Source organism: Leuresthes tenuis, unplaced genomic scaffold (assembly GCF_036924035.1).
Source record: "Leuresthes tenuis unplaced genomic scaffold, fLeuTen1.0.hap1 SCAF_5, whole genome shotgun sequence".
NCBI classification, from domain to species: domain Eukaryota; kingdom Metazoa; phylum Chordata; class Actinopteri; order Atheriniformes; family Atherinopsidae; genus Leuresthes; species Leuresthes tenuis.
In genome coordinates this window covers 37,511,523-37,534,893 of record NW_027325359.1, presented here as the reverse complement: position 1 = coordinate 37,534,893, position 23,371 = coordinate 37,511,523, and the positions used below count along the sequence as shown (strand labels likewise).

General features: G+C 43.3%; 1 protein-coding gene across 1 annotated transcript in view; it reads right to left on the bottom strand.

The window, feature by feature from the left end:
- Window positions 1-271: 271 nt before the first annotated feature.
- Window positions 272-23,371, bottom strand: part of lamb1a (laminin, beta 1a) — a 37,951-nt gene continuing 14,851 nt past the window's right edge. Inside the window, exons 9-33 of the mRNA XM_072385354.1 lie at window positions 23,124-23,312; window positions 21,418-21,594; window positions 20,934-21,046; window positions 20,577-20,656; window positions 19,453-19,588; window positions 18,271-18,429; window positions 17,932-18,059; window positions 17,427-17,547; window positions 16,700-16,892; window positions 15,718-15,861; window positions 15,401-15,632; window positions 15,122-15,285; window positions 13,160-13,384; window positions 11,196-11,410; window positions 10,912-11,008; window positions 9,581-9,950; window positions 9,324-9,508; window positions 5,431-5,672; window positions 3,739-3,948; window positions 3,516-3,660; window positions 3,082-3,289; window positions 1,201-1,342; window positions 929-1,105; window positions 700-859; window positions 272-479 (exon numbers count right to left, since the gene is read on the bottom strand). Of these exons, the coding sequence (XP_072241455.1) occupies window positions 340-479; window positions 700-859; window positions 929-1,105; window positions 1,201-1,342; window positions 3,082-3,289; window positions 3,516-3,660; window positions 3,739-3,948; window positions 5,431-5,672; window positions 9,324-9,508; window positions 9,581-9,950; window positions 10,912-11,008; window positions 11,196-11,410; window positions 13,160-13,384; window positions 15,122-15,285; window positions 15,401-15,632; window positions 15,718-15,861; window positions 16,700-16,892; window positions 17,427-17,547; window positions 17,932-18,059; window positions 18,271-18,429; window positions 19,453-19,588; window positions 20,577-20,656; window positions 20,934-21,046; window positions 21,418-21,594; window positions 23,124-23,312 (4,352 nt within the window). The 3' untranslated portion in view covers window positions 272-339. The remainder of the gene's footprint in view (window positions 480-699; window positions 860-928; window positions 1,106-1,200; window positions 1,343-3,081; window positions 3,290-3,515; window positions 3,661-3,738; window positions 3,949-5,430; window positions 5,673-9,323; window positions 9,509-9,580; window positions 9,951-10,911; window positions 11,009-11,195; window positions 11,411-13,159; window positions 13,385-15,121; window positions 15,286-15,400; window positions 15,633-15,717; window positions 15,862-16,699; window positions 16,893-17,426; window positions 17,548-17,931; window positions 18,060-18,270; window positions 18,430-19,452; window positions 19,589-20,576; window positions 20,657-20,933; window positions 21,047-21,417; window positions 21,595-23,123; window positions 23,313-23,371) is intronic.

Here is a 23,371-nt window from a genome sequence, read left to right as displayed (position 1 = left end):
TTCTGTTAAATTCAGGTCAAATGATTAAGATTATTCTATTACATTTGCAAAAACAATAACACAGATACAAATTTACTATTGGAAACCATTGAATTGCAATAATGTTTGATTACAGAATATTTTGCTCAAAATATTTGTAAAAAAATTTAATACAATATTGTGAAGTGATCAATTTTATATGTTGATGGTCAGACTTACTGTGCTATCAAATACTTCAGAAACCAAAAGATTACATGTATAAATTGGAAATAAGCAAAAAAAAAAAACTTCAATCCTGGATACAAATGGAAAAGGCTAATTTATTTCAACTCAGTCCGGGCCTATAAATGAAATCCAATTTTAGAACAAACAGGTACTGTATACAGCTACCTTTTGGCTGATCTCCTGAAGCAGCTCCTTTACAGCTGTCTCCAGATCCACCAGCTGCTCTACTTTCATCTCTAGAGTCCGTTGGTTGTCTTCATATGACTTTTCCAGATCTGAAACAGCGCAAAAAAAAAGTATTTGACTTTGAACTTCAGATCTATTCCTCCAAAATAGGACACTGATAACATGAAAAAAACAGTTTAACTAAACACTCTGATAGTACTGACATAAACACTGTCATTTTTCAAACTGACTTGTGAAATTCTAAAGTTAACAACGTGTTTTCTGTTTTATTGTACATCCTGGGGGAGGAGCTGGGCAGTGTGGTCTCACCTTTAAGCTGCTGCAACTTGTCACTAGTTTGCAGCAGCAGTTCTTTGGCTTCCTTCTGCAGTGACTCCGCCCTCTTCTTAGCATCAGCCACACCACCTGCCTTATGCTCAATTAACCTTTCTACTGTGCTGTACTTCTGCTTCACCTCCGACTCCAGGTCCTAAAAACATACACAGAGTTAGTGAAAACATAAAAATATAAACTATGATAACCACAAATATAAGCTTACCTTCTTGACCTCCTCTGCAATCTTTTCGATGCCTGCAGTATCCTGATTAGTCAATTTGCTGCTCAGAGTGACATTCTCCGCTTTGTCCCTCAGCAGCAGCACATCTTGCTCAAGCCACTGCAGTCTCTGGGTCGCGTTAAACAGCTTTAACTCAGTCTTTGCTGTCTCCGACTCCATCTGAACACAATACGGACATGCAGATGTCACCTTTCTGCCAGCACAATTATCAATCAGATAATCTTTACATTAGGTTGGTGACAGACGGTACTAACGTAAGAGAGCAGGTCATTGGTATTCCTGATGTCAGCTGAAGCCTGCAAGATGACGGTACTGGCGACTGTCTGAGCTCTCTGAGCTTCTTCTAGAGCTTGCTTCACTTTCTCTGCAGAGTCTTTTACGTCATTTGCCTCCTCTCTGGGGATGCAGAAGGACATTTTATCACTCTTATTACAGACAAGGTGTTTGTTTCAGAGCATATATTTCAGAAGACATAAATCCACATACAAAAATCTGAAGATTTTCATTACACAAGAGTCGTTCAAAGGTTAGAAAGATAGATCATTGTTGAATACACTAGATCTAATTGGGGGTCTACCAACATTTTCCAAAGTTTCTCAAACTTAATTGTCTGGGACAGAAGTAGCAGATTATGTGAAGGTATTACAGTCATGGTTAGGGATGGGAATCGAGAACCGGTTCTCAAAGAGAGCTGCCTCCCAGTATTTCGATTCTGTGGAATTTTTCTGTGGATCGCCTGCCTAACGATCCCGTTTATAGGTTCTGCTAAAGTCTGACGCTTTGCGCGATCATGTGCACGCTTTGTATTTTGGCACAGAATGTTGGCAATTACCCAGGCAACGCAGGGCTCTCAGGTCTCACGCATTGGGCGGGAAAGTCTCACTTTTCAGTCTTTTGTCACGCACTCCCGCCACACATTGTATTTATCACGCTGAAAATTAATAATACATTTCTCTGGCGTGCCACTATCTCTATGGAAACGGCAGGAAACAAGCACCTCTCCCAGGAGTCTGAGCAGACCAGTCGTTAATAACAGCAACAGTAATAATAATATAATTAATAAAAGACCCCCATTCTTGTGACCACACAATTAACGTATAACTTCCAGGTCCTGTTGATTGTAATAATGTCAGCAACATACTGTTTGAATGATTTACATCTGATAATAACATTTAGTTGACGAGGACTGCAAGAGTGAGGCAGGCTCCCGCATACCTGTAGCTACCCCTATCATCGAGGCATGGAAAAGTAAAATGACAAAGAAAATAGATAAAATGTTGGTGCATTTACTGCAACCAAAATCGGGAAAAGGGTGGAATGCCCTGAGATCCTTCCCAAAGTGGAGGAGTTCAAGTATCTCGGGTCTTGTTCACAGTGAGGGACGAATGGAACAGGAGATTGACGGCGGATCGGTGCAGCGTCTGCAGTGTTGCGGGCTCTGCACCGACCCGTCGTTGTGAAGAAGGAGCTGAGCCAGAAGGCGAAGCTCTCTACTTACTGGTCAATCTACGTTCCTACCCTCACCAATGGTCACAAGTTGTGGGTAGAGACCGAAAGAACAAGATCGCGAATACAAGCGGCCGAAATGGGTTTCCTCCGCAGGGTGTCTGGGCCTCCCTTAGAGATAGGGTGAGAAGCTCAGTCATCCGGGAGGGGCTCGGAGTAGAACCGCTGCTCCTCCACATTGAGAGGAGTCAGATGAGGTGGCATCTGGTTAGGATGCCCCCTGGACGCCTCCCTGCTGAGGTGTTCTGGGAAGGGTTAGGGCACGTCCCACTGAGGAGACCCCGGGGGAGACCCAGGACACGTTGGAGAGACTAAGTCTCTCGGCTGGCCTGGGAACGCCTCGGGGTCCCTGTGGAAGAGCTGGAGGAAGTGACCGGGGACAGAGACGTCTGGGTTTCTCTGCTCAAGCGACTGCCCCCGTGACCCGACCGCCAAAGAAGCGGCAGATAATGGATGGATGGGTGCAACCAAAGCCATTTGTACTATATTTGTACTATATATAACTGGATAATAATAGATATGAGAAACAATAAGGAACCGAATCAATAAGCGATATTGATAATGGAATCAGAATTGCTAAATTCTTAACAATTCCCATACCTAGTCGTGGGTTGAGAGCTGCAACTAACCTGGCTTGACGGGCCTGGTCCAGCAGGTTCTCCGCTCTCTGGATGTCTTCAGCACTCTGCTGCAGGATGGTCTCCACATCTCCCAGTTCTACCACCTTCTGTCGAATCTCGTCAGTAAGGTTCTGGAGCTGAGCCGGTGTGGTTGGCATCTGCATATCCAGTACCCGACTAGCTACAAGTTCGATACTCTCCAGGTCTGCAGCATCCTCTGAAACACCACAAACAGGGTCAGAATAAGTTGACCACAAAGAAGGAATGACAGGATACAAGTATGTCTGAATGCTTGATCGCAACATTCTTTAAAGTCCTCAGCATCCAGGTTCATTGCACACTGGTGTCAAACGGAAAGGAAGTCATATGATTCTAAACATATGAAGTACCTTATGACCTCATATTCAAACTGCTTTATTAGTTGAACAAAAGGTGAGACTTACGTGTGAGAAAGTCTTTGATCTGTCTTATCAGGCTCCGCAGCTCCTCATTGCTCTGGTGCACTTTCTGTTTGGTTCTGTTGGTTTTCATCAGGACATTTTGAGCATTGAGTTTTGCCTCATCGGCCTGCAGTTTTGCCTCCGACACCTTAGGACAAATATAATTAAGAAAGTTCCTCACAGTTCTCCTATGCCACAATCACAGACTCGGACTCCAGAGACTCACCATTTTGGAGAGTTTCTCCACTTCCTCCATGGCACTGATGATTTCCTCTTCAGACTTTCGAGCCTTCGTGAAAACGCTGATGGCTGTCATAAGTGTGCCATTACACCCTTCTCCCCCACACCTGGCTTTCCCCTCAGAGTCTACACAGCCCAAACCACCACAGGTCAAAGACGAGCATGAGTCCTGACCAGATGAGGGACTCCCACAAGTCTGAATGAATTGGACAGAAAAAAGAAAAAAACTGGGGTAAAATGTGTGATCTCCTAAGCTCATTGAAATACCTGCATTCAGATTCAGTGTTAACACTGTTGACACATAACACAAATTCTTGCGATAAGGGTGAAGTAAAAATTTATATATATATATATATATATATATACTATAGTATATATAGTTAACAGTATGGGTGGAAATCTCAGTCTCAAAGTTCAGGACAACGACATATCACTAATACTCTGCAGAGTTATTTTTTTTGCTCTGCTGAATTATGTGGTCAGAATTTGAACAGATTAAACACTGTGGGTTAATAGGTTAGCACAAGGCAAACTATGCTTTGTTTTGTGGTAACAATGGATTTTCCAGTGTATTGTTGCAGAAGACTCCCAGAACAAAGGGGTGGTTGTGTCACAACGTTTGCATGAACAGCTCCTCCTCCACAGTCAGGATCTCCACGTCTCTCTCTTTTGTTTGTATTGGGCTTATTTATAGGTGCTGGATCAGTTCACAAATTGTCAGCTGCATCGTCTCCTCTGATGCATTTTGGAAATGTTGCAGCCAATTTGGATAAACCTTTTGTTTTCCACCATCATCAGTGGGGATAGACCGATTATCGGTGCCGGTTTTCAGCATTTTCACGCACAGGATCGGCCATTTTTTCAATCCGACGGCCGATAAGAGATCAATTTCAAACTGGGTTATTTGTCTTTATGAAGTGGATGAAGTGGTCCCAGTAGAGGTGTGTGTAGAATTCCCTCCGTTAGCTCTCCTATAGCTGCAAGTAGCCACATAACAGTAGCTATGAGCTAACAGAGCTATAGCACGCGTTCATTCATTCATTCATTCGTCTTAAAGTATTGGTGAAATGAAGACAGATAATGCCTTATTTAGAGGCTGTATCGTCTCTGTCCCTTTCACTCCGTTATATGTTTATATTTATGCATTTATCAGACGCTTTTATCCAAAGCGACTTACAAATGAAGATATAACAAGCTATATAAAAAGCTACCAATAAACTACATAGAAGGAACCCACCAGTCTGACTCTGCCCATACATACAAGGTTAATTACGGTTTATTTAGACAGTGAGAACTTCTTGTAAATCCTTATAATTTATGAAATTACGCAACAAAACGCTGGAGGGAAAAGTGTGCTGGCAAATTTATCCAATATGACTCTGGAGGGATGTACTTGTTGCATTTTAATATTTCACTAATAAACCCACATTTGCAAAGGAAATTATTGGCCTATGTCTTCTGCTTTTGGGTTCTCTAAACCAGTTGCTTAACAGCCTGAAGTATAAGACTTACTGTAGATCTGGACGGTGAGGTTACCATCCTGATAAAAGCCACGCATCATAGATACGTTGCCTGCAGTTTGTAAATTGAACAACTGGACAAAGAAATTCTCGCTATGATTGCGGATTTCCAAACCAAGACAATTTCAACAGAAATAAAAAAGGTTTTGCTCTCCCACCTTATGGCTGATCTCTGATAAGTCCAAAGTCTGCAGCTCTCCTGCTAGGTCATCTAGTCTCTGGGCATGTTCAGAGTGCACCCTCAGGAACTCCTCTTTGGTCTCGTTGAGTTTGTCCTCTATGAGTTGACGGAGGACGGCAGAAGTTTCCACTGGGCTGCCAGCATTGATAGTAGAAGCATTGGCTCGAACTTCAGCTGCCTGAGACAGCAGTAAGTACTTAGAGATACTGTCTGTTGCCCCTGGTAAGAGATATTAAACATGAATGATGTGAAAACATATTGGAGATCTGTGAAAACTACATGATGGTACAAAATCAGAATCACAATTACTGTTTAAGTCCCAAGACTATTTTGAAAACTTAGGTCTGAAAAACATCTTCATATTCATAACATAATATCTTACAGATCTCATTCTTTGATATTTTCCGAATACAGCTCTTTGCTCTCAGGCTGCAGGTTTACTTGTAGTTCCCAGAGTTTCTAAAAGCAGAATGGGAGGCAGAGCCTTCAGTTATCAGGCCCCTAAAAGCAGAACGGGAGGCAGAGCCTTCAGTTATCAGGCCCCTAAAAGCAGAATGGGAGGCAGAGCCTTCAGTTATCAGGCCCCTAAAAGCAGAACGGGAGGCAGAGCCTTCAGTTATCAGGCCCCTAAAAGCAGAATGGGAGGCAGAGCCTTCAGTTATCAGGCCCCTAAAAGCAGAATGGGAGGCAGATCCTTCAGTTATCAGGCCCCTAAAAGCAGAATGGGAGGCAGAGCCTTCAGTTATCAGGCCCCTAAAAGCAGAATGGGAGGCAGATCCTTCAGTTATCAGGCCCCTAAAAGCAGAATGGGAGGCAGAGCCTTCAGTTATCAGGCTCCTAAAAGCAGAATGGGAGGCAGAGCCTTCAGTTATCAGGCTCCTAAAAGCAGAATGGGAGGCAGAGCCTTCAGTTATCAGGCCCCTAAAAGCAGAATGGGAGGCAGAGCCTTCAGTTATCAGGCCCCTAAAAGCAGAATGGGAGGCAGAGCCTTCAGTTATCAGGCTCCTAAAAGCAGAATGGGAGGCAGAGCCTTCAGTTATCAGGCCCCTAAAAGCAGAATGGGAGGCAGAGCCTTCAGTTATCAGGCTCCTAAAAGCAGAATGGGAGGCAGATCCTTCAGTTATCAGGCCCCTCTCTGTGGAACCAGCTGCCAGTTTGGCTTCAGGAAGCAGACACCCTCTCTACCTTTAAGATCAGGCTGAAACTTTCCTTTCTGATAAAGCTTATAGTTAGGGATGGCTCAGGTGAGCCTGAAACATCCCATAGTTCTGCTGCTATAGGCCCAGCCTGCTGGGGGAGCTGCCATGATGCACCTCTCCTCCCTCTGCTCTCTTTACTCTCCATGTACATATGAAATTATTGTTGTCATTAACTTGTTTCTCTTTCTCAGCAGGTATCCCTGGCCTGTGGCCCTCTGTGCTGTCATGTCAGGTCATTAATAAATGGCCAGAAATTTGGTTTATGATATTTATATGTACCTCTTTTCTACATTAGGAGACAAAGACAAAGAAGGATTTGTCAGTAATATGAACATATCCCACATCGACATTCTGGTTGTAATAATAAAAACTTTATACATTACAGAAGGAAATTCAGTTTCCAGCAGTGTTCAACAACATAAATTTAAGTAAAAGGCCGATATATTAACTTTATACCTAAACTAAAGGTAACTTACAAACATTAAAGAGAAAAACTTGAGGGCAATCATATTGAAAAGGAAGAACTTGAGTGAAAAAGGACGAACTTAAGATAGATCACTGAGATCATTTGACTGTCCAGTGCAGTGCTGATGATTTAAAAGTCCCGTGCAAACAGTCATGTTTTGTTAGGGTGCTGTGAGTGGTGCAGCCTTATGGTGTTTTTCCTCCTCTTTTCCCTCTTTTCTGTCTTCTCAAACCCCAGCTGGTCGAGGCGGATTGCCACCCTTCCTGAGTCTGGTTCTGCCAGAGGTTTCTTCCTGGTTCTGGTTCTGCCAGAGGTTTCTTCCTGGTTCTGCCAGAGGTTTCTTCCTGTTAAAGGGAGTCGTTCCTTTCCACAGTCCCTCAGGCTCAGGACGGGAGATTGGACTGAAGACAAGTTTCGGTCCAATCTGTTGGTTTCCTTAGCTCGGATATTATTTTTGAATTGGCTCCATATGAATTAATTGGATTATTTTTAAATCAATTAATTGGATTTCATTGGATTATGATTACAATGAATTTTATTCCAATTGGCTTGAATTCGAGTATATTATTTAATTGCCTTGAGATGACATTTGTTGTATTTTTTTGGTGCTGTATAAATAAAACTGAATTGAAATGAATTGCAGTGCAGAACTGTGGGTGTAGGAGTTTACGCTTTCCCCCGTCGTGGAGTTAAAGAGTCTCATTGGGTGGGGGAAGAACGATCTCCTCAGTCTGTCAGTGGAGCAGGGTAGGAACAGCCAATGTTATGCTGATGATACTCAGCTCTATCTGTCATTCCCACACGGTCTCAGCTGAATCTCAGACTGTCTCTCTGACATATCAACATGGATGAAAGCCCATCATCTCCAACCTCCTTTCTTAACTATCATTCTTAACCTCCTTAAAACTGAACTGCTTGTCTTCTCAGCCAAAGCAACCATACACCACAGCGTCTGCATCCAAACTGAATCTCTATCTCTGGCTCCATCAAAGGTAGTGAAAAACTTGGATGTCATGATTGATGACCAACTAACCTTGAAAGATCTCTGTTGCTCGTTCATGCCGCTTCGCATTGCTAAACATAAGAAAGATCAGACCATACCTAACCCAACATGCCACCCAGAGCTATAGTACTCGTTCATTGATTCATGCTTCCTAAAGTATTGGTGAAATAAAGACAGATAATGCTTTATTTACAGGCTGCATCGTCTAAGCCCCGTTCACTCCGTTATATGAATATACGCCTATCACGAGTTTTCTAAATAGCTCCCGAAGGACCCCGACTTTCGCCAAACTGTTCTCAGTGAGTAGATGAACGTATTTCATGCCAGAAATAAGGTCCAGGTTTAAAAATACCGGCGTTCCCCTTTAAGTCTGGATTCCAGCTATTTCTGTCATTGGCAGAAATCCATTTACTCGTATGTCTTTACTCATCCGGTACTGTCGATTGCGAAATGGCTCTTCGCCATCTGATGCGTTTTGTGTTTTTTCCAGCAAGTCAGTCTGCGGCCATTAAACCAGCTGTTTTTCTGCTGCTCAGTGGATAAAAGCGGCAAAGCGAGATACATGTCTGATTACATCATTCCCATATGCAGTTGGACTGAATTGGAAATGACCTGGATGTTAATTTAAGTTGATTAACAAATAAAAATGTATTACGCTGAACTTAGGCCAAAATTAGCACCCATGTTGCCTTTATGGAAGAGACATTTGGGCTATTTAAATCTACCATACATGGTGTTAATATTATCACAGGTCCAGTGTGAGTCTTTAAAAAAAATTAACAAAAACTAACATTTCAAAAGTGGAATTACTGAGAAAATAACATAATTAAATCAATAAGAAATTGATTATTTTGTATATTGGATTCTCAAAGCGACACAGACATTTAACACCAGCAGTAATAAAGATGTGAAGACACCAAAACTTTGATTAAAATTCACAGCACCTGAATAGCAGTTACTGTGCAAATAAACCATTAATTACATGGTGACTGGGCTTCTTCCATTCAGCTGATGCAGTCTTACACCGACTTACTCACTCTTAACAATGACATCACACTTACCCACAAGGCCATTTGTAAATGATTTAAATTTGGAAAAACATAAATAACAAAACATAAATTCACCTATATAACCATGAAGTATTCATGACTTATCTATTTTAATAACCCCTTCACCAAACTCCCCCACTCCATTATTTTTACCTCTGATGTCAGAGTTTTTGATGAACTCGACCTGATCCAGCAGCTCCTTCACTGTTCTGTCCAGTTTCTGAGCATCAGATGTTACAGAGTCGAGTTCAGTCTTTGTAGCAGAGTCCTGGTGGTCAATCTGAGCCAAAGTCTGCTCTGTGTGGTTCAAGGTTTGACTCAGGGCTCCCATCAGGTCACTGTGACACAAACAGAGGTCAGTGTTTACATTCACCTGAGCTACATTCACAGTAGATCAAAACTAATCTCACCTGGCCTGTTGCAGCAGGTCTTGGATCTCAGTCAGAGGTTGTGAGGCTGAGTTTTGGTCCAGGATAATTTGGATATCAGCAGCGTTCCTCTGCATGCTGTCAATGGACTTCTTGTAAGGTCCACTGACTCCACTGGCTTTGATGGCATTAATCTTATTGACCAGTCGGTGCGTCTGATTGGTCAGCTGACCTATAATATCATCCCACTGTGAAAAACACTGGTGGCAGCGATGGCAGTCAGGGAAGGTTCCTGAGAAACCACGGGCGCAGACATCACAGCGTGGCCCGGAAACGCCCTCCGTACAGACGCAATGACCACTGAGTTTGTCACACTGCTGCTCTGAGATCCCACGAGGGTCGCAGTCACAAGCTGAAGAGACAAGCACCGGGTCATCAAATCACACATCTAATACTGACACTTCTACCAAGAGTTTTCATCATCATACAAAGCTTCAGTGTCAACTAAAGCACTTTTTTAAATAAAGTTAAACTGCCGTCTACAGACCAAAGCGACAACCAAAACAAGCAGAGACGACAGAGCCCTGCTGTGTCTGTGTTTAGTTAGAGTTCACTCCCCTCAAACACTGACATACACATGCAGATACATCACAGGACTCCTTATTTACAGTAGAAATGGTTTACAGGGTCAGCAGAAAAAAAAACTTCTAATTTCTGCTCAGTTAAACATCTGCAGTATCTAACATCCGTTTGTGGTTTGGATTAAAACAGCTGCAGACACAAACTGAAGCAAACTGAGACTTTGCTTCAATTTACTCTAAACAGGGATGAATCAGAACTATCAAAATGTCACAGAGCTCTGGTCCAGAACCACTAGAAGACAGTTTTAGGAATGAAATTAAGATTTGGTTTTCTGAGAATGTCCCTTTCTGTCTTCACTTTAAGAACTTATTTCCTTCCTCTCGCCCTCTTTCTGAACTGTTGCTTCAGATTTTCCTCTCTTCACCCCCAGCCTAACAGTTTTCAGAACTTCTTATATACCCCCAACAGGGCAGAACTCACTGGGACCTTCAGCTTGCGTCACCCTAACAAAGACCCTCTGTGTATTTGTGGGAATATGTGGAGCGTCACACAGATCTGTGGTCTTGTCTCTATGGTGATAAGACATCTGGATCCTCTATGAACATCTGGATTCAATAAGAGTCACAGCAGATTGCACCAGAAGAGTTTAAATCTTTCCACAATGCAGGCTCTGCTTTTTGCTATCTTTTTAAAATTAATCTGGATTCTAACTTTATTAATAAAAAAAACTGATGTACAACTGACTATTACATCATGAAATGCTGAGTCAAGAACTTTAACAGTGAACCTACCATGACATTTGACCTCTGGGTCCCCCCAGAACAGCTCTCTGCACTCGCTGCACGTTCTTCCCCCGAAGCCAGGGTGACAGGAACACTGACCGCTGATCTGTGGACAAAAACCTTAACATTCAGTCGTCCTACAGAGAATTCATCCACATAAACACTCAGCACTTATAGCACACACACAATCTCACATATGCACACACCCCCAAACCCTGAGGGAGAATGTGACTCTTGGCCGATTAACAGAACTCTCCTCAGTTAAACAGAAGACATTATGAACTGGTAATCACCTCATTGCAGGATGTCCCGTACGAGTGTTTAGGGTCACAGTCGCAGCTCTGACAGCCGGTGTTGCTCGCCATATTCCAGGTGTCAGGTGCACAGCGGTCGCAGTGTTGACCGACAACGTTGGGCAGGCAGTGACACTGACCACTGTGGCGGTCACAGTGACAGTCGAGTGATGGACAGCTGGAGGGGGCGCTGCCCAGCCGATTACACACACATTCTGTGAAAAATATGACGGATCAGGTGTTCCAAACTCAAGATTCAGATCAGGATTTCATGGACTTTAGATTCCAATTTTTATTTTGTCAGTCATATGTTAATATTAATTTATGTTCATTCAGGAATTATCTTTATCAACATTTAGGGTTAGGGTCTGGTCTGCTGGTCCCCATTGGACACCTTTAATTCCTACCGGTCCTGATTTGTTCAGACAGTTTCTTTCCAGTCCTACTGATCTGTACCGGTTTCTTCTGGTCTATACTCAGCCTACTGGTTCATACTGATCTGTACCGGTTTATTTTGGTCTATACTCAGCCTACTGGTTCATACTGATCTGTACCGGTTTCTTGTGGTCTATACTCAGCCTACTGGTTCATACTGATCTGTACCGGTTTCTTTTGGTCTATACTCAGCCTACTGGTTCATACTGATCTGTACCGGTTTATTTTGGTCTATACTCAGCCTACTGGTTCATACTGATCTGTACCGGTTTCTTGTGGTCTATACTCAGCCTACTGGTTCATACTGATCTGTACCGGTTTATTTTGGTCTATACTCAGCCTACTGGTTCATACTGATCTGTACCGGTTTATTTTGGTCTATACTCAGCCTACTGGTTCATACTGATCTGTACCGGTTTCTTGTGGTCTATACTCAGCCTACTGGTTCATACTGATCTGTACCGGTTTCTTTTGGTCTATACTCAGCCTACTGGTTCATACTGATCTGTACCGGTTTATTTTGGTCTTTACTCAGCCTACTGGTTCATACTGATCTGTACCGGTCTCTTGTGGTCTTTACTCAGCCTACTGGTTCATACTGATCTGTACCGGTTTATTTTGGTCCTTACTCAGCCTACTGGTTCATACTGATCTGTACCGGTTTCTTTTGGTCTTTACTCAGCCTACTGGTCCATACTGATCTGTACCGGTCTCTTTTGGTCTATACTCAGCCTACTGGTTCATACTGATCTGTACTGGTTTATTTTGGTCTTTACTCAGCCTACTGGTTCATACTGATCTGTACCGGTTTCTTTTGGTCTTTACTCAGCCTACTGGTCCATACTGATCTGTACCGGTCTCTTTTGGTCTATACTCAGCCTACTGGTTCATACTGATCTGTACCGGTCTCTTTTGGTCTATACTCAGCCTACTGGTTCATACTGATCTGTACCGGTCTCTTTTGGTCTTTACTCAGCCTACTGATTCATACTGATCTGTACCGGTTTATTTTGGTCCTTACTCAGCCTACTGGTTCATACTGATCTGTACCGGTTTCTTTTGGTCTTTACTCAGCCTACTGGTCCATACTGATCTGTACCGGTCTCTTTTGGTCTTTACTCAGCCTACTGGTTCATACTGATCTGTACTGGTTTATTTTGGTCTTTACTCAGCCTACTGGTCCATACTGATCTGTACCGGTTTATTTTGGTCTTTACTCAGCCTACTGGTTCATACTGATCTGTACCGGTTTCTTCTGGTCTTTACTCAGCCTACTGGTTCATACTGATCTGTACCGGTTTCTTCTGGTCTTTACTCAGCCTACTGGTTCATACTGATCTGTACCGGTCTCTTTTGGTCCTTACTCAGCCTACTGGTTCATACTGATCTGTACCGGTGTCTTTTGGTCTTTACTCAGCCTACTGGTTCATACTGATCTGTACTGGTCTCCACTTTATACCTGCTGATCTGTATTTGTCTATGTTAGTCCATAGGTGTCCATAGTAACAAAGTGAAGCTGGTGCACTCACTTCTGCAGTCCTGAAGAAGGGCGTTGCCATAGTAACCCAGCTTACAGCTCTGACAGGCGGTCCCCTCGCTGTGGTACAGGCAGCGCAGACACTCGCCGGTTTTGGAGTCGCAGGACTCAGGATCCAACATGTCGATGTTGTTGTTGCACTGACAGGGATGACACTGCCCCCCTGCCTCGCTGGGATTTCCATAGTAACCAGGTGAACACCCATCACAGCGAGGACCTGGAGAGAACAGGTGATGATGAGGCACAGCATCAGAAACAAAAGCTTTGGTTTCATCTGACTGTTGGACAAACTAATCTGAGCTTTGCCTCATCCCTGCCGAGGAAAACTGAGCTCCTGTTATCTGGGAAGTTCTGATGCAGTTTACGTTAGAAACATGATCAGAAGAGGGAAACCGCATCACACACTGAGTCACAGTTTTAGTAAAAGCCGACACCTTTGCAGCTGAGACTAACTTATGTTTTACTAATTATTAGACAGAGCAATTCTAAAACTAATCTCCTGCTTTATGCCTCCTGTTTCTGCCTCCATTCTGACTTCCATGAGCATTATATGTAATTCAGCATTTACACGTCAACTTTTACTCTTGCAGTGACACCAAGGAAGGCTGATAAATCTTCACTTTTATCTTTTACCGTATTACCGACAGCTGAGTTTCAGACTTTTTACTCAGCATTTATTGATATAAAGGCTAGGGTTTTTTCTTAAAATAGTTAAACCTGACATCACGTCAGTTTTTTCTGACAATGCTGAGTTTGTCGTGTAAACAAGGGAGAAAGTTAGTGGTTCACTTGTCTGTCAGCAGCTGATTTCAGCTTAAACATCTTATTTCCTGCAGCAATAACAGACCTGAAATCTCAACACATTCCTGCCTCAGTGTTTCCATCAACCTAAATTATAGAGCTTCTTCTCCTTAAATTAAAACCTTCATCTCCAGACAGCAGCTGTCATTATCACTTGAGAAAACGTCCTGTTGATGTTCGGGGCTCAGTGAATTAAAACCTGTCTGCATGTGGCATCAAGTTACGTTCTACTTTTCTGCATTTCTGTAGGACCGATTACTGTACCTCGCTCTCTGAGTCATAACCGAACAGACCTGGGTCGGGGTGCTTTCTGGTAAAGTAAATGCAGACATAGATCTGTTGTCTTTGGGAATTCCTTGTATTCTCCTGAGTAACATGCATTTCTGATGTTAACTGGTTTCAAAGACAAGTCCAAATGTTCTGCTTGTTCTCCACATAATGGTGACCCAACGTGATTTAAGTCCCCGGTGACTCAGTCCTCAGACTGAGCCCGAGGCAGCAGAGGTTGGTGGTGAAAGGCGGCAGGTATGTTTTCTTCTAACCATTTAAAGCGGCAGATGTTTGCTGTAGAGGTTCAGTGTGACAGCTTCTGGGGCTCCTTCAAATTAAGAGCACAGGAGAAGGTGGTTGGTTTGCCCTCGTAGCGTCTTACTTTTCAGAGAGCACAGAGGTGCTGAGTCTTTGAAATTAGACTATTAGACTAATTAGAATGCAATTAACACACTTCTCTGCAGCTTCCCACTTGCTGGTACCCCCCCCAAAAACTCTATCTGTGCTCCCACACCACCATATAACCGAATTTTGCGCACTATAAGGCTCACCTGATTATAAAGCCCCCCCTCAATTATGGGGTCCATTTCTGTACTGAACCCATACATAAGGCGCACCTGATGATAAGGCGTACGTATGACCTGATGTTCTCTGATTGGTTTATCGCTGCCAGCACACGTAGTGCATGTATTATGTCCCTGTGTCAGCGGGAAAAGGTCCGACGATCAAGGACAACATCGGTTGTTTTTATGGCTGATTTTTGTGAAAATTTAAGGCTTTTAGGTTATATTGGATGTATATAGGAGTATTATTGGATGATGCGTTTTTTTTCTTTTATGAAAGCCTTCGCTCCACTGTCAGTAATTTATTTATTCTTTTTCACCTTTGTATCCTTTGGTGCAGACACAGATGGTCTGCTGGGAGTCCTCGCTACGGTAACAAGTTCCAGCAAACTGCCGCAGGCTGTCAGGGCCATCGGGACACATACAGGGACGGCAGTGATCACCTGACCCCAGCACTGGGTCTCCATAGTAACCATCCAGACACCTGAATCGAAGTGAGAAATAAGCAGAGAGGTCAAAAAGAAACCTGATCTCTGCAGAGGGAGCATGTGATCAGGTGACCTGGCTTCTGCGGGTCACCTGACTGCCGTATGCTGCACCTGTCACAGCTGTGTCCGGCGGTGTCATCTCTGCAGCCGATGCAGCGGCCCGTGTCGGGGTCGCAGGTGTCCGTGTGGCCATTGCAGGAGCAGGGTCGGCAGGTGGGAAAGCCCCAGTGACCCGGCAGGCAACGATCACACTGCCGCCCGTAAGCCCCGCCCACACAGACACACTGACCGGTCACTTGATTGCAAAATGAACTCTGAGATCCGAGAGAGTCGCACACACATGCTGAAGCACAGAGTCACTGTTAGATTTCAGAAACCATAAAAGCGCAGTTTTTCTAAATGATCAGACACAGTTTAAAGGTTCTGACCTTTGCAGCCGCTGGGTCCAAACTGATATGTGGCCGGAGCACATCGGTCACAGTTCCTGCCAACAACGTTGGGCCGACACTGACACTGACCCCCACTGGGGTCACACACGGTACTGAGGGAGCCCTGAGGGTCACACTGGCATTCTGGGAAAAGAAATCCAACACAGGAGGCGTTTCAGATCAACAAGCTGCAGCTTCTCTTTGAGAGAGGGATGGTGACAGATTTATAAGCGAGAGGAAAAAACAAGTTCAGTCCTGTTGAGGAAGTCAAGCGGAGATGGAAAAATGAGGGCTGACATCAATGCGGGTTCTACAAAGAGGAAAGACACTGAAACAACCACAAAGATGATCTCAAAAGATGTTCAGCAGCAGAGACTCGTGAAGGGAAAAAAAAGAGTAGAGAAAATACTTGATTTATCTCAAAGGGAAAATAAGAGGTTGATTGTAGCAGGAAACAATGAAACCCAACCCTGAAAGTAAAGGCTGCCTTTAAATTCAGATATTAAACTCCAGTGTTCTGGACCTTGACTAAAAATTTAATCCACTTTATGACCTAACTCCTCATTCGTGTTTATTAGTCTCAATTCACAATCTCTTTTAAAAAGTTTATTGGCTTAAGAATCATTTTCATGTTTTTAATGTAGCTTTTCCTTCATTTCAATATGTCTGGTGCATTATCCAAGCACTTTGAATTAATTAAACTTATTTTATCTAATCCTGTTTGAATTGGATTGAGGATTATTAAACCTTACAAATTAATTCCTTCTTTCTGCTCTAATAAAGCAGGTCAAAGGTTAGGAAACAAGCTCAGACTTTCTTCAGACAGCAGGAACTTTTGAATCATCTTTTCCTCAGGTTTCTGTCATCTCCCTGAAACACTGAGCTCACAGGGTCACAAACATCAGTGTTGCATCTGATAAATAAAGACTGAGAGCGTGGGATTACTGAGGGGAGTGACGAGGTTTAAGGTGGACTGGTGTACCTTTGGCTCCCTGGTGCAACATGGCAGAGATGCTGAAGATGAAGTTTCTGCAGATGTCCGTCACAGGTGTCTTGATGACACTCTGGCTGTTCTCCAGACACCGATATCGCTCAAATGTTTCCCATACATTGTTCCCACCGGGGTCCCTCCCAGTGAATATCTCCAGGTTTTTACAGTGTGGCATCAACACAATCTGAGGGCAGAAAATCATGTTTAAAAACATTTCTTTTCTCATGTGTCGATGCATGAAATCTGCAGGGTATCTTTTAACTTATCTCCACTGGTTTTTATTTCTTTCTATTTTACATATTTTTAATGCTTTTTCTGCTCTCTGCTGCAATGCTTTTATTTCATGTAAAGCACTTTGAATGGTTCTGTATATGAAATGTTCTACAAATAAATTTGACTTTGAGAACATTTGATGAATGAAGAAAGTGAGATAGTGAGGTGTTTGGGTTTTAAACATTTAGTGAGTTTCAGGAGACCTTTAAATGACGTTAGAGCTGTTGACGTCATATGAAGGTCTCAGAGGTATATCATCTATAATCTCCAACCCCCTGTGGATTCATCATTACATCCCCATGAAAGCTTTGAACTCTCCACTCTGCTCTCTTTCTTCTGAGAGACCAGAGGATCTGTGATTCTGTCCATTAGAACTAAAACTGCAGACAACCCTTCAGTTCCTCACAGCGGACCTGAGTGTATCCTCAGTGTTCGTGTTCCTCACCGAGTCGATGAGTGTGTACGGAGACTGGACGTCACTGAGGGCCGAGTACAGCGGCAGACTGAGGCGGACTGTGTAGTTGAGACCAGATTCAAAACACACCGGCCGGGGAAGAACCACATACCTGTAAAGACAGAGTCCCCTCCATTTAGAGACGATGCCTCATCTTTCCCTGACATGAACACTGAGCCAAACCCAACCAGCCTGTGACTCCATAAGAGCCTCGGAGTCGGTACGATACACGCCTGATCAACTGATCCCAGACCTGCTTTAGTACCATTTAGGGTTTCTGAATATGCTGTGATACCTTAAGGAGGTAGAAACGGTTAACAAGTAACAGCCATTCCAATTTAAAGTATTTCATTCATACAGGTGTGATCGGTTTCTTTTACACTGGTGCTTGAAGCCTTTGGTTCTTATGAAACATTCAAATACAGAATATAAACGATGTCACACCGATTCAGCAGATGCTTTAACACATTTTTAGGAACCAGTGCTGACTGCTGACCGTGAGCCGGGTTGAAGTGAGATCATCTGGTTGTCGTCGTCAGGCACCGTGTTGACACAGCGACTGTCAGCTCTGATTGGTCCAGGCCTCATCACAGTAATCAGAACCTCTTCCCATTGGTCAGGCAACTGCAGAACCAACAAGCACCGCAGAGGTTTTATGCTTTCCACTTTAAGAAGATACACAGCACTGAGGCAGGAAGGAAGTCTCCCTTGTTTCAAATGTCAGTAGTGTCACAGTGTACTGGTTCTGGATGTGCTGCTTTATGTGTCCTGAGAGGACTCTGGTCCAGCCACGCTATGCTCATAGATGAGGCTACATTGGTAGATGGTGTCCTACCTGAGGCTCATAGCGGATGAGGATGTCATACTCCATGGAATGAGGAATATCATCTATGGTGAACTCCAGGAAGGCCCCCTCTGGAACATTTACTAGGCCAACACCTGTCCAGGTGGGAGTACGATCCTGAGGGTGAGGCCTCGGGACCAGAACCACTCCCTACAATAACCCCAGATCACACCATGACAATCAAACAAGGACAAGAAACCTCTGTGTACACACAGGAAGAAATGTTGCTCATGTCCAGAAATCACCGTAAGAAGCCGGCGGCTTTTTGGGACTAATTCTGCTTTTAAAGGAGAAATGTGCATATTAACCATCTGTAAACCAATTTAGTGAATTTCTGAATCATCTGTCAGTGACAGATTTACCAGGTACACTATAAACCACCTCATGCTCAAAAAACAAAACACAGCTCAGGTTCAGATCAGTAAGGCTCCATCATGAAGCCCCCTAGAAAAATAAATAGTGCTGCATTAAAGTGGTCTGAAACTCATCAGCAGCTATCACTGAACATTATACAGTTAGTGAATGAAGGAAAATTCAGCCGATATCCCGATGAAAGCTACAGCCACTGGGTTTGTGCAGGTCACAGGGTTAAAATCAGGTGTATTTTAATCTGTTAGAACGAACTATCTGTGCTGAACCTGGAAGGAATCATTGGGAACATCAATAAACTGATCTGCTCTGAAAAAAAGAAGAGATTCTTACTTTGTGTTTTCAACAGATCTTCTGATTTAGATTTTTGTTCATTTGGCAGACTATACTTTGCTTCAAATTAACTCAGCCAATATCTAACCAGAGTCCTTGTTGTTCACCCTGTAAATGGTTGTGTTTTCACACCCAGTTTGGCTCAGAGCCATTTCTGCTTCGTACTGACCAAGGATCCTCAGTCAGGGTGACTTCAGATAAGGTAAAGAACAGAAAATGATGGGGAGTCATCACATCCTTTCTAACAGATTCAGTGATGATCAGACAGTTTTTAGTCACACACAAATGGTTTCAAAAGCTATAAACAGTGAGTTCTGATTATTTTTGGGGATTCCCAGCATGTTGCCTTGGTTTATTCTGTTGAGTCTGTAAAATATCTTGCCTTGGTTACATGTATTTCTGTTGAGTGTGCGTGTACTAACCACTAAGTTCAGTAAAATATCTGTGGTTGGTGTTAAAACAGTGACTCACAGGTCCAAATGTGGCATCTTCAGCCTCGTAGGTGTAGTGATCCAGAGAAATGAAGTAGAATCCAGACTGGACCTGATCACAGCGGCGCCCGAACATGTGATCTTTGCACACACACTGACCGCTCACCGGATCACACCTTTCAAACAGAAAGGAAGCAAAGTGACACTGAGAAACTGAAGAAAAGATTCTGAGAAACGGATGACAAACAACAAGCTGGATGATGATTCATTCATTCATTTAAATTCACTTTTCAGCTTTTGTTCTCCATTAAAAACTGTAGAATCTCTTTATTTCACCAAATGTGTACATAAGAGGGATTTGTCACTGTTGATCTGTCCGGCGTGACGCCGCCTCTCGCCCAATGACCGCTGGAATAGGCTCCACCCCCCCGCGACCCAACCGAGGAATTAAGCGGGTATAGAAAATGGATGTATGGGATTAAAATGAGCTGGATTACAGTTTCATTGAATTGAACTGCATCTTTAAAGTGTCTTATTCTTCTGTGGACATTTCTGATTGGTTGAGTGTTCCCAGCAAATTATTTCCTCCCGTCTGTCTCAGTTAATTCACATTTATCATCCACAGTATCTCATGAAATCTGAAAAGCTGGTAACTTGTGCTGCAGGAATAGTTGTTACTGTTTGTAAAATAAAAGGTACAAACTCAGACATTCAGAATGAAAGAGTTAAATCAGAACAATAAAGCCTTCATTTCTGATGGCTGAATAGCAGCTATGCTTTAGGAAATACCGCTTCTTCCTTTTTCCTGCCAGCTCAGTGTGGAGAGTACAGGACTGAAGCAGAGCAGGACTGAAGCAGAGCAGGACTGAAGCAGAGCAGGACTGAAGCAGACCTATCTGATCTACCCCCGGCTCAATCATGTCTCATCTTCTATGTGCTGGTTCTAAAAAAGTTCTGCTCTGATGGGTTTTATAAGGCAGGAGTTGATTTTCAAAAAGCTCTTTCAAATTGCAGCTGAATTGTGTAAATTTGTGCTCATTTCCAGTCCAAGATTCCCTTCAAGCCCTCATTAAATCTATGTGCTTGTGTCTGATAATACATGAAGGAAAACAATCTTCATATTTCAATAACGCAGAAGATGCAGTTCGTTTGGTATGAACTCACCGGTTGTGCGCAGCTCCTCCAACATCACAGTCACATGCTCTGCAGCCGTCCATGTCATTACTCAGACCCCAGTGTTCAGGCTGCAAACACAAACACATGTTTGCTTAGTTTCAGGACCTCCCAGCTCGTTTCTGTCTGACTCCCAGCTGTGAGAGGAAGCCGTTCAGACTTTCAATAAACTGCCATTAAACACCCCCCCGTGTTCACAGCTGTTGAGTAGAGGCACCGTTTAACATGTGAGGGTGAACTCATCTCTTTATGCTGTCTTTGGGTTTGATTCCTGCCCAAAGCTGACTGTCTGATCATGGCTTCTGAGTAAGTTTGCAGTAATGAAGGGATTTTACGGGGTTTTCTCACCACACACTGGTCACAGTTATGTCCCATCACTAGACGTTTACAGAAGCAACTTCCTGATTGGCTGTCACAGGGGTTTCCTCCAGAAGCTGTTCCCAGAGGGCTGCAGGTACACGCTGCAGCCACAGAAACACACATGAACGTCAATATATGAGAGATTTTATTCATCTGCTCAGTCAGGTGCTGCGTTAGCTCAAAGCTGTGCACAGATGGGTCGGCTTCACTTTTCTAAGAAGATCTAAAAACTTCAAATCTTTTATTAAAAAACTGTTGTTTGTATTTGGACAAATGAAAACACTCTTAACTTAGCAGGTTGTCCATAATAAAGTGCTTCCTGAGGACTGATCAGTAATGTGTCTGCAGCCCAGAGCAGTACTTTTTAGTTTCCTCTTCAACAGTGAGACTCCATCACCTGACTGACTCCAGCATTTCTCTTCTTTACACAGAAGCTGTCAGGCTGTTATTGGCTGGTATAGATGTCTCCTACCTTTGCAGCCTTCAGGCTCCCCGCTGAGCTCGTAATGCCCCGCTTTGCAGCGCTCACAGCGTTCTCCCTCTACGTTGACTTTACAGCGGCACTGACCAGCGATCAGACCAGCTCCAACATCCGTCATCCGGTCACAGATTCCTCCGTTCAGGGAGCCCAGAGGGTCACAGTCACAGGCTGCAGACACACATAGATCAGAGTCATCAGGAAGCAGTTTATCATCGACAGCCTCAGACACAAAACAGAGATTCCAGTAATAATACTACCTGATATTATAGAGATTCTACTAAAGACTAAAAGTGACTAAAAGAGTTTCACAAAAGCAACACTTGGAGAGCAGAACCAATAAAATCCTGCTTTCTGTTTGCAGGAGGAGAGAAGGTGATGTGAAAAGTTAACTGTTGTTCAGAGGATGAATCAAAGCAGCATCAAGATCAGATCAAGCATGTTTAGACTACCCACAATGCCCTGTTCTGTGACCACACTTTGATGGTAGCCACACTGGAAGCTGCTGGGTGTTGCTAACTGTAAACCTGGTGGTTATGGGGTGAATAAAGTTGATTTGATCCTCTAAGAAGCAGGTGTGAGCCTAAAGAAACCACAGACTCAGATCAAAGCATTCCTCCTTGTTCAGTCTCACCTTCAGCCTCTAATCTTCTGTCTGCTGCTCACCTCAGTCTGTCCATCTGTTCTGATGCTTGTGATTATCAAACATCACTTTCTACAACACTCGGATGCATTCATTTGACTTTCTAAGAAAACTCTCTTGTAGTTTTGTAGTAATGATCAGAAGAGGAGATACTTTCCCACCGGGATGGTTTGAGGGACTTGGTTCGATTGGGTGGGAAATGCAGAAATCTTTACACCTTCATTTAGTTAGGCTTATTTTCACACAGCAGCTGCTTGTTTGGGAACTATCGGCTGAAATAAGCACTGAGCAGTAAGGAAAAAAGCATGAGGAAGAAGAAAACTCCTGGCTACATGTGGCTAGGACCGGAAACGGAAATCCCTTCAGCGGCTTCTTCACAAAGTCAAAGTTATTTGTTTGTCACATTTCATGTCCAAAACTATTCAAAGTGCTTTCCATAAATAAAAGCATCAACAATATGTAAAATATTATAAATAAAAACAAGCAACAGTGTAGATTTCATGCTTAGACACATGAGAAAAGAACTGTTTTTAACCTGGATTTAAAAATGTCTCCATTTGGTGACAGTTTAATCTCTTCTGGCAGTTTGTTCCACTTGTTTGCAGCATAGCAGCTAAATGCTGCTTCTCCATGTTTAGTCTGGACTCTGGACTGGACCAGCTGACCTGGGTCCTTGGACCTAAGAGCTCTGCTGGGTTTATATTCTCTGCAGATGTATTTTGGGCCTAAACCGTTCTGGGATTTGTAAACCAGTCCTCAGGACTCCATGTGTGCCCACGAGACTTTCTTTGTTTACTTCTTCTTCACTTTCACACTTTCTGGTTGGTGAAATGATCCCAAATCAACAGCTTTTACTCTGAAACATGCACCAACATGGGGCCTCTGTTAGTGAATTACAAAGAAAAAACAGCAGTGTGTTAATGAGGATGTTTTTTTATGAATAAGAAGGTGACCTGAAGAAGAAGATTTGAACTTGTAGTATTTACTCTGAAAAAAGGCTCAGAAACACGAGGACAGGTAGTTTAACCCGAGTGAAGTGTGTCCAGGTGAAACTCACGCTGACAGATGCTGGGGTCTCTGATGTCTCTCTCTGGATGCTGGTAGAAAAATGGCTGACACTGCTCACAGTTGTGTCCGGCTGTGTTATGCTGACAGTCATCACAAACTCCTCCCGTATGGTTTCCTGATGCCACGAACACGGCCATGTCGAAGTGACACGAGTCCGAGTGCTGGTTACAGTTACACTCTGAAAAAGGAAGAATCAGGTCACTGAATGATCTCAGATCTAATCTCCTGCTGTGCACA